This window comes from Meleagris gallopavo, chromosome Z (assembly GCF_905368555.1).
Source record: "Meleagris gallopavo chromosome Z, MGAL_WU_HG_1.1, whole genome shotgun sequence".
Taxonomy (NCBI): domain Eukaryota; kingdom Metazoa; phylum Chordata; class Aves; order Galliformes; family Phasianidae; genus Meleagris; species Meleagris gallopavo.
This window is the reverse complement of record NC_139435.1, coordinates 47,723,168-47,733,842: the sequence shown is the minus strand read 5'-3', so window position 1 is coordinate 47,733,842 and position 10,675 is coordinate 47,723,168. Positions and strand designations below refer to the sequence as shown.

Below are 10,675 nucleotides of genomic sequence, written 5' to 3'. Positions count from 1 at the left end.
GTTTCATAGCTACATTGATGAAAATGAAACTGAAACGCATTCGAAACAGCATTCTAGCATACTTCCCAGCAGTTTTAAGAAGCCTGAAAGAAGGAATCAGGAAGCTGCATCAGGAGAAGAGAATCAGCGCTGAGCTCTGCTCTCTGTGGCAGCGACAGGTCCCGAGGGAACGGCACGGAGCTGTGTCATAGGAGGGGCAGCTGGGGGTCAGGGAAAGGGTCTGCACCAGAGGACGGTGGGCATGGAACGGGCTCAGGGGCATGGCACAGGGCAGTGGGGACGGCCCCGAGCTGCTGCAGCTCAAGTGGTGTTAAGACAGAACTCAGACATAGAGCTGGTGTTTCGGTGGTGCTATGTGGAGCCCAGGGCTGTGCATGGTGATCCCTGTGTGTCCCTTCCAACTGGGGATATTCTGTGATTTTGTGGTTTTATTAACAAATAAATGGAAACGTAAGTCCGACCACAGCAGCAGCAAGTCCTCTAAGTATGTGATTATCAAAAGAAAAAGCAGATTACTCATTTCTGACTTTTCCTATAGCTGCACGTATTTCAAGCTGCACTCGCTTCAGACCGGACCCCAATTCCCTCACTTCTTGAAGTTCGCATTTCGTTTTGCGGAAAGATCCAGCAGCGGATTAATATTTCCACTTTTTTTTTTTTTTTTTTTTTTTTTTTTTTTTTTTTTTTGGTGTTCCGGATCTGCAGCCAGTTGGTTTTCTCCCCACGCTTACCCCTCGGTTTCCTTTAACCAGCCGACGCCCGGGCAGCCCGCCCTCATCCTTACACGCTGACAGCGGCCCGCACGGCCCGCCCAGCCCCCGCCTCCATCTTTCCCCGCCCCCAGTGCCGCCATGCTGGGTGCGGCGCGGTTCCGCACTACGGCTCTCACCGAGCGCTCCGCGGTGTGCGCTTCGGTTTGATCTGCCCGTCGCAGCCGGCTGGCGGCGGGGAAACCATGTTCTACAGCAGCACGCAGCGGCGGTACTGGACCTTCCGAAGCGAGGAGGATCTGGCGCGGAGCCGGGCCGATGCCAACCGAAAATTTCGCAGCAAAGCGGTTGCCGGCGGGAAGGTGCGGCGCGGGGCGGGCTGGGCCGCCTCTGCGGGGCCGCCGGGAGAGAGGGGCGGCTCCGGGCCGGGGCTCATCAGATCGGCGTCTTTCCCCCAGGTACAGCAGGGTGACTCTTTCCTGCTGGAGGCCCACGAGGAGCTGGCGATATGCAAGTACTACGAGAAGAGGCTGCTGGATTTCTGTGCCGTCTTCAAGCCTGCCATGCCGCGGTCTGTGGTGGTAAGCAGAAGCGTTCCGTCGCGAGGCGTTCACTGCTTCCTCACGGCTCCGTCGTCTGGGAAAAGCGTGTTTCCTTAGCGGTCCTGCAGGAGTTGAGCTCGGTGGGCCTGCTTCCGGTTTGGTTTGGTTTGGTTTGGTTTGGAAGGGCTCTCAGAGTGCATCCAGCCCCCCCCCCCTCCCGCTGTGGGTAGGACTGCCTCCCCAGCTCAGGCTGCACAAGGCCCCGTCCATCCTGGTCCTGAGCAGCTCCTGGTGCAGCTGTGCCAGGGCCTCGCCACCCTCTCAGAAAAATTTCCCCCTCATAAAAGTGAGATGTTCAGTGACTTGAGTGCATTGAGAGGGAGGAAGGAGGACTTACAGCTGAAGGGAATTGAATTGTGCTTCACTTGTCAGCTTGTCAGAAGCATCCCCCCCCCAGTAGTCCCTCTTCTTGGTTGCTGTGATGAATAACAAAAACGATGAGCATCTTGTCTGTATGTATTTTGGCCTTGTCAAACAGTAGGTTCTGTTACATGCTGTGAAGCCCATCCTTACAGTTGAGAATTGGGCTCCATAAGGTACACGTGCTGAGTAAAGCTTCGCTAGTAAGAGGCTGGAAATACTTTATCTGTGCTGATGGAGCTCACATTAACTTGGAAAATTGGCACTGACGGACTGAAGTATTTCACTTTGAGATTGTAATGAAGGTATTCTAGACTGTTTGCACATTATATTCTTGAATAAACATCTAAAAATAGCATAAAACTATTTTTAGGGGTTTTGCATGCATACATTAATTAGACTTTGAATGACATGGCATTCTGTGAATTTTAGTGTGCTTGTGTATCTTGTATGCTAATAGTACACATTCAGAGTTTCTCTGTTTTATTATTTTTATTATTATTGTTTCTTAATCCACTTTTACTTCTGCATTTAACTCTTCTCTTTTTAAAAATTAAGGGAACGGCTTGCATGTATTTCAAACGTTTTTATCTCAATAACTCAGTGATGGAGTATCATCCTCGGATAATAATGTGAGTTTTCAACATATTGTGAGTACCAATCAGAACAATAGAAGTATTACTTTATTTGTTGAGATATAAAAAAAATAGGAAATTGGAGACCTTAAATGCAAAAAGTGTCATCACTTACTGTTTTTACTTGAAAAAGTTTATTATATTCTTAACATAGTACTTCAAAAAAAAATTTAAAATAATAAATCTGCACAGAACTTTTGATAAAAGATTGAATGCTGCATTTATTAATTGTTTGCTTTTTTTTCTTTCCCCCAAACTACTCAAGGCTAACGTGTGCATTTTTAGCCTGTAAAGTAGATGAATTTAATGTGTCCAGCACACAGTTTGTTGGTAACCTTCGAGAAAGCCCTCTTGGGCAAGAAAAAGCTCTTGAACAGATACTGGAATATGAACTACTGCTAATTCAGCAGTTGAACTTCCATCTTATTGTACACAATCCATACAGGCCATTTGAGGGAATTCTAATTGATTTGAAGGTAATGCTATTTTATCTGCTATGTACTTTATATTTTAATGTAATACAAATATGGATTTTATGCTTTTGTTTCTGTGCTCATAAAGGTGTAGATTCTAAAGTGACAGGCAGAAAATATCTGAAAGGAGATGTGTCTTGTTGTGGTCTTTTAAATTTTTGGAATGAGATGGCTTGTCACACTTCTGCTTTACAGAAAATTGTTGAATTTTGTGTGTTGAGCTCACAGACTGTAACAGGAATAGCTGCTTAACTTTCCTAAATATTTCCTAGACTCGGTACCCATTGCTGGAAAACCCTGAAGTTTTAAGGAGAACAGCTGATGATTTCCTCAATCGAGTGGCTCTGACAGATGCATATCTCCTCTTCACTCCCTCACAGATAGCTCTTGCTGCTATAGTATCTAGTGCTTCAAGAGCAGGAATTAATATAGAAAGGTAGTCTTTCATTTTCTTTGGAATTTTTGTTTGTGTCTTCTTTAAAACTGCTCTAGACTTCTTGGCTAATAGAAATATATATTTATTTCATAGTTAACAATCTGCTACATTCTTTAAGTGTGCTTCAAAACTAAAGCAGTAATGATAATTTTTTAATCCTGAAGACTAAAGTAGAGAAGCTGGAAATACAATAAGAAGTGAGAGTATGAAATGCATAAAGAATCATTGAAAGAAAAAAAAATAAGGCTTTTAAGATTTCTGAGATGTCTAAGGCTGTGGGGTAAATAATACTATTCTGAACTGATGGCTGATAGGAATGCAGAAACTATAAGTGATGTACTTGAGCTTTGAATTTCCCTGGAAATAGGCTAATGTTAAGGCACTGTTCTGAATGGTCTGTCTACTACTTGCAAAGCTATGATGAAATGCTTTGATACTGTTGCTGAAAGACATAATTTATTTTGCTTGAGGACTCAAGTGACCTTTTTTCTTTAGAAATACAACTACATTGATTGTTTTTGGACTTTTATAACCATGTGATACTCCATTTGAGTGTTTAGCATCAAGAGTGCAACTGCTGCAGTCACAAGGGCTGATAATAAACTAAAATAATTCTGTTTAAATAGCTTATTTTCCACCTACCTTGTACAAACGACAGGTTAAGGTTAGGATGGAGTTTCAGAAGTTTGAAAATCTCTTCCTCCAACAGTGTCAGTGTTTGTATTCAAGGAGTTACAACTTAAGAAAAAAACTGCAACTGTGCTCTGGCAAATAGTGGCTACAGCTATGGGTTAAGCACAGAAATGCATTTAAAGTTGCAGAAGAGTAGGTGTTATAAACTGGACAGGTCTCAGCTTGCAACAGTTACTGTCTTCATGGTGGCTGGTGCATCAGAAAGCTGAGAGTTGCAACTGATAGAGTTGAATAAATCTAATTTTGCACAGACCAAGCCTTGAATTTTATGTACAAATTTTGTTTCCCAGCAAGGAAAAAAAAAAGTGATGCTGGCAAGGATTGCTGCTCATGTATTTTGTGGTTTTTGCAAGGTGATGTGTGCGTCTTAATTTTTTGCTTGTTTTATTTTGCTTTAAAGTTTGGAAGCACAAATGAGAAAGCAAATACTAAAGCTAAAAGTGAAATAACTCCAAATTTCATGTTTTTACTCAGAAGCCATGTAGAATATGTTCAGTATTGTCTCATTACTTAAGTACACTTCTAAGGAAACTTAAATTCCTTTTTTCTTTAACACTGGAATGTGATAAATACTTCTGTGATAGTGTTCCTCTGCTGCGTTGTGTTTCTTACTAAAAGGAAGTTTGAATCTGAGAGGACGGTGCACGTAGACTCATAGACTCATAGACACATAGAGTGAGCGCTTGGGATTTGTTTTCAGTGGTCTGGTCTGGCAGTGGTCAAGCTCACTGCCAGAGGGAGCAGTTTCATCTTGCAAGCTTTCCTGTCAGTTGATCTGCACGAAGAGTGCTCTTCTGTAGCATCTGCTTTGCCAGTAGTCATACTGTGTATAGTGCAATAGTAGTGTGATACTTCATAGAGTCTTAAGTTGACTTATCTGTAAATAAAGCCTTATTGAGTTTAGTTCTTTGTGGGGTTAGGAAATACTTTTTTCAAGTTCTTAGTAGAAGAATAATGCTGAAAGTGAACAACTCGCTTTTTTATCGCTTTATAGCACTTGTGCAACGGAAGTATTTTCATCAAATCGAATTATATAGCTTTAGCAGATAGAAATTACAAATAATGCAATTTATTAAGTAATGCTAGCTGTTGCAAATTATTACAGCACTTTATTTTAAGAGTTTTTTCTTTTGTTTTGTTTTGCAGTTATTTATCAGAGTGTTTTATGCTGAAAGAAAACAGAACATTCTTGACCAAAATACTGGATGGCATGAGAAGTAAGTAAATATTTTAAAAAGTATATATGAAAAAAATGTATCTCTGAAGAGGGAAAAAAAAAAAACCAACCCCAGACCTTTTTCACTTAAAGCTTTTGCATTTTGAAAAAAAGTGTGCTTTAAATGGTTTTCTTCACATCAAGGCTTTCAGAAGATAATTAAAATTAATTGGCAATAGAGTGAACTTCCTACTTGATGTATGCAGGGGGGAAAGACATTCAGAGTTACCTTTGATGTTAAACATGAAATGAAAACCTGATGATTCTCAAATCATGTATGTTGTAATGAATTAAGTGTTAGCAACTGATTTACTTTCAAAAGTGAGAAATCTGTTTTGGGCAGTAGGTAATGTTTTTGTGTAAGTCTTGGGTGAATAGCTTTTTTCCATTTACTGACTTGAGAGTATAGCTTCTGACAAAAGCCTGCAGATAACTGCTTCTACCACTAGAGGGCGACTTGTTAGCTAAGTGATAAGTGATCTGCCAGGATTTATAAGTCACTTTATTTTGTAGCGATAAAGGTAGTTCAAAAGGTGTTTAGGTTTGCTTATGCAAAACAACAAAGGAAGTACATTATATAAAACACCGAGAGTCGTAGCATGGTTTAGTTTAGTTAGTACAATGGAAGTATGGTGCACTGATTATTACCTTTTTTAATTGAATGACAGGGTTGGAGTATGGAATCTTACGTAATCACTTCTCTTAATATTCTAAGCTAATGCATGTATTTATAATGAGAGTGTGTTAGTATTTAAAAATACAAATCCAGCTCATTGAGTAGGCCAATTTCAGTAGTGAATACAAGTCACCAAGGTCTGTGATTCAACTTAAATTTATAAAGCTTGAGGTGTTTTCCCCTCACTCTTCTTGCTGAGCAAAAAAAAAAAACCAAAACAAAACAAAAAAAAACCCTCATTTAATCTTCTGTTAGTAAAATGCAGAGGGAACTTTGGGATCACATAACTTTCACTTGCAGTGCTGTGGAAGATAGCTTTATCCTAGAGGCTGCTCTTCTGCAAACACAGGATGACAAGCAGAACATTTTGCTAAGTCTGTAAATAATTTCTTTTACATAGAAGTGGTGGTAGAGGAGATCATGTTTCCTCTGTAGCAGTTGTGAGAAAGAAAATCAAAATTACAAGACAAACTTTTTTAAGAATAAAGTTCAGTGCTGAATACAAAAATTGCCTATTTTGAAACTTGCTAGCAGAGCAATGTGAATTCTGTAATTTCCTTTGAAATCCAAACCTGTGATGCTGACAACCTGTTTCAGTGTAGTTCTCAGTGCTGAGCTTTTGGTGTATCTTGATGTTATTTAGAATTAAACCACTATAGTAAGATGATAGTCAAGTCATATGTATGTAATCTTGGATTCTCCAAAGTTGGAGTGCTCTGTTAGATGGAAAGTTTCATAAGCAAATGTTTCATGAGCTGGAGAAGTCAGTACCTGGAACACTTAACCCTTGTTTTGAAAAATACAAGGATTTTAATTGGAAAGCTTTCTGTTTCAACTGTTGTAATACTTGCCTTATAGCTTGTTGAAGTCTGTTTTAGAAAATAAGTAACAATATTTTCAAAACCTAGAAGAAGTTTGAGAGAAAGAAGATGAAACAATATTTGAAGCTTAGATACAAGGGATAAGCCATGAAAGTAGCCACACTACTGATTGATACTGACCTTGTGTAGTTCACTGTGTGAAACAGGAGTTACGTAATTTGCTTAGAGATATGTTATTACCACTGCAGGCATGAAAAATCTTATAAAGAAGTACGAACTTCCAAGACCTGAAGAAGTTGCAGCTCTAAAACAGAAGTTAGAGAAGTGTCACAGTCCAGAGCTTTCACTTAACGCTAACGTGTAAGTAGATACTGCTCTACTAATGTGTTATCCCTCTTTTTCTTTTTTTTTTAATGCTGTGGAAACATTACTTAACACTGGTCTTGCAGTGAATGAAAATGAAAACATGTCAACATAACGTAAGAGTGTCGGTTAAATTCTCAGGTTCGGCTAGTTAAGCAATGGCTAAATATGTTCTATGCTGATTTGCGTTGCAGGCCCTAGTGGTGCTTATTTTTTTAACACAAAACTGGAATCCTGAGTGGCTTCTAAATATGACCTCATGTCTTGAGAATCATGGTCTTCAGAATTATGTGAATTCTGTAAGGAGTTTATGCTTTCTTAAGAATGATGTTTGTATGGGGCTGCTGAATCACGGCCTGAACCTCTGATTGATCACCTGAGGCAAGCAGTGAGTCAGCATGGGAGCACAGGTGAAGGCAATTCACCTGTGCTGCAGGAAGGGGTGGAGCCTGGCTCCACCTCTCCTAGACCCATTTAAGAGCTGACTGCCAGTGGGGAAGGATCTCTTCTGGAGATCTGCTCCACTGGAGTACATTTTGCGAGCCCAGGATAGGGTGAGTGTCCCTTTTTTTCCTACTCCAATATAATAATTACATAAGCCAAGCTCCTGGATATACTATACCATCTGTAGACTCATTGATTGAACAGATGTTGCAGGTAAAGGACTTGCTAACATTTTCTATCTGCCCTTTCCATTTTAGTGAACTTCTAGTAGGCTGTTATTTTGAATTTTGATAGCTTTTTTTTTTTAATGTGACAAACTTGTTCACAAACTAAAATATTGTAGCCAGATAATGAGTCTAACTCTAAAAGTAATTAAAGCTTCTTGTCTTTTCTTATTTGGAGCATAGGAAGAAGAGGAAAATTGATGAAGATGGTGAATATAATTCAAAAAAGCCTAAAATGGATGAGGTCAGTTAATGTATTGTACAAGTAATTACTTTTCCGCTCAGTAATAAATGGCAAAACTGGCACATTGTTGAGACAAACTTCTGACTCTCGTGTTGTTAAAAAAGTTGCTCAGAATATTTTTCAAGTTCTTTTATTTGTGAACCATTTCCTCTTGTCCTACCTATCACTATCTATCACTACCAGACCACTTAAAGTCTACCTCCCTCATGATGATAAGCTAATTTAATGTACTGGAAAGCCATGATGAGGTCTCCCCATTGTCATCTTTTCTCTAGGCTGGACTTGCCTAGCTCTCTCAGCCTGTCTTCATAGGAGAGGTGCTCCAGCCTTTCTTGTGCTCAAGACCCCAGGCCTGGACGTGTGGTACTCCAGATGAGTAGGCCATTCCAGTGGCCTTCTGTGATGGGAGTGATGTCATGAGTAGATTAAGGGCAATTGATGTCTTCTGCCTGCACTTCTGGAAAGCGTGACATTATCCCACAGTTCATTCTTATTTCTAAATTGGAAAGATACAGATTTGAAGGGTGGATTTTTGGACGGATAAAGAACTTGTTGGATGCTCTTTCAGGGTACATTTAGATCTGAGAGATGGGATGTCTGAGGAGCAGATGCAAGCAAACTGCACTTAGAGGGTTATAGGTTTTATTCAACATACACACACTTATACACACAGGCATTCATTTTAGATAACGCCCATAAGCAGGAAGCAGAAACTCCCTAAGCAAGTGCACTCACTATACTTACTGACCCTTGAGTGATGGCAAAGCCATCAGAATTTTTTCTATCAAGCATTATTGTGTGCTCTTTATAAATTTTGTAGTTTCCATGGAAAGAAATGATGGCATTATTTTCAGAGCTGTCTGCATGCATTTGGTGTAGGACTTGAAAAAATTTGTATTTCTACTTGGAGCTTGGTCTTGCACGTTAGCTAAAAATGACAGTGTTTCTTAGTGGTTGTCAGTATGCAAGAAGGGTATCATCAATCATTAATGTGCTTCTTTTGCACCAGTGTTTTGGCAGGTGGGCATCCCTCTCAGGAAGATAAAGCGTGTGTTTTAAAATCAGCTTAAAATTATTGTTTAAGTCGTTTACTTGCAATAGGCACAGTGTAGAGATCAATGTGAAGTTGGTTGTATTACTTGAACTCTCTTCAAGCAACATATATAAAAGATATTACTATTACTACATGCAGCACTATCATGTGCACAGTTCTGTACTGCTTGTTCACCTTACTGTATAAAGATACTGTTGTTTTCCTTCCCTTAGGAAGAATGGACTGATGAAGACCTTGCAGACTTGTGAAGCCTATTCCCGTGCTTACTGTTCTGTGGCACACGTGAACCTGCTTATTGAAGGTTCTGTAGACTGAAGGATGAGGTATTTTATTACATTGCTTTTTAATTTCTCCACAATAAAACATTTATTTCAGATTTTAGTTAATTGTAGCTCCATTTAAAAACTTCTCACCATCTGAGGTCAGTAAGAAGTATTCAAGTTTTGGTTTAGCAGCACCTTCCGATACAACTTAAGAATCAGCTTACAGCACAGCAGTACCTAATGTCAACTCTGGCATTTAGCAGAGTGGTTAAATACATGCACAACACAGACTGCTAATAAATCCTTAAGTACTTGAGAGCAAGATGTGCTGCTGTCCTCTGCCCAGGTTTGCTACTGAAACTGCTAGAAGAATATAACTTTGCTCATAACATTTTTTTGTGTTTGAGAAACTCTTCTCAAGTGTACTAAGGGGCTGCAGCCACATAAATTATCATACTAAAAGTAGCGTCTGTGGTTTTGTGACTTGTCTCTTACTCTATTTCCTCTTCCTGCAGCTATGCTCTCAGACTAGGTTGCTATGACAAACCTTGTTTGGGACACCCTAGCAGAATAATTTAAAAGATCTTCTGCTGTAGTTACACTGTTTCTAAATTAAAGGCAAACTACTTCCTTTTTATATGCTTTTTCGGGAACTGCATGTGTTCTAATACATTTACCTAAATGTAACTTCGGGCTTTTCTTATTTTCATCATTATTATTATTATTATTATTTAAATATAAGCAGATGCAAATCTGTTCTTCAGAGTTGTTTTATTTTTTTACTGTGTTATGCTTGGCTGGGTATTAGCAGTATATCTTAAAAATGACCTACTCTGGACACTGTGCTTTCAACAATTCATCCTTCAGTAACAGTGGCAAAGCTGCTTTTCTTCCTTGACTGCTCAGCCTATCATAGCTTCACCTCAGAAGGCTTCACCATTTACACAGTATCTAGCATCTAGTATCTAAAGGAAGAGTGATTTTAACTGAAACACATTTTATTGGGCCATCCTTAATATGTTCTGAACTAGCTGTAACCTGCTAGCAGAGCATTAAAAAAGTTATAAACTGGCCCTATGACTTCTGCATTTTAATTAATTACCTCACTGTGTTATATAAGCAGGAGAGCCTAGTAGTGAAGAAAACAGTATTGTTACTTCATTTTTTCCTATGAGCTGCAGTTTAAAATGGGCTTGACCAGACCTTACTATGTTCTGAGGTTTGTGCTCTTGACCCTTTGCCAGCTCTGTTGCCCTTTCTTGGACATAGTCATTGCCTCAGCCTCTTTCTTGTAGTGAGGGGCCAAAACTGAGGAACACAGTACTTGAGTTGCAGCCTCACCAATGTTGAGTATGGGTAACAATCACATCGTGCTAGCTACAATCCTGATAGCTACGATTTCTGATTCAACCCAGGGTGCTGCTGGCCTTTTTGGCTGTCTGGGCACTGCTGGCTTGCATT

General features: G+C 39.7%; 1 protein-coding gene across 2 annotated transcripts; it reads left to right on the top strand.

Annotated features, from left to right (window-relative positions):
- The first annotated feature begins 814 nt into the window (after positions 1-814).
- Positions 815-9,977, top strand: CCNH (cyclin H). 2 transcript variants are annotated; one of them, XM_085212507.1, is made up of 9 exons: positions 815-1,072; positions 1,169-1,291; positions 2,231-2,304; positions 2,573-2,783; positions 3,053-3,216; positions 5,056-5,126; positions 6,871-6,982; positions 7,837-7,897; positions 9,164-9,977. In XM_085212507.1, the coding sequence occupies exons 1-9, from the start codon at positions 956-958 to the stop codon at positions 9,197-9,199; spliced, it is 969 nt and encodes a 322-aa protein (XP_085068633.1). In that variant the 5' UTR covers positions 815-955; the 3' UTR covers positions 9,200-9,977. The 2 variants fall into 2 exon arrangements, with proteins under 2 accessions (XP_085068633.1, XP_085068634.1); XM_085212508.1 differs by having other exon boundaries at positions 909-1,072; positions 1,169-1,392.
- Positions 9,978-10,675: the final 698 nt, after the last annotated feature.

Bases quoted from the DNA above. Each gene is read 5' to 3' on its own strand.
- CCNH (XM_085212507.1), top strand. From the start codon at position 956: ATGTTCTACAGCAGCACGCAGCGGCGGTACTGGACCTTCCGAAGCGAG. The intron at 1,073-1,168 runs GTGCGGCGCGGG...TCTTTCCCCCAG, and splicing joins AAGCGGTTGCCGGCGGGAAG to GTACAGCAGGGTGACTCTTT. The intron at 7,898-9,163 runs GTCAGTTAATGT...TCCTTCCCTTAG, and splicing joins AAAAGCCTAAAATGGATGAG to GAAGAATGGACTGATGAAGA.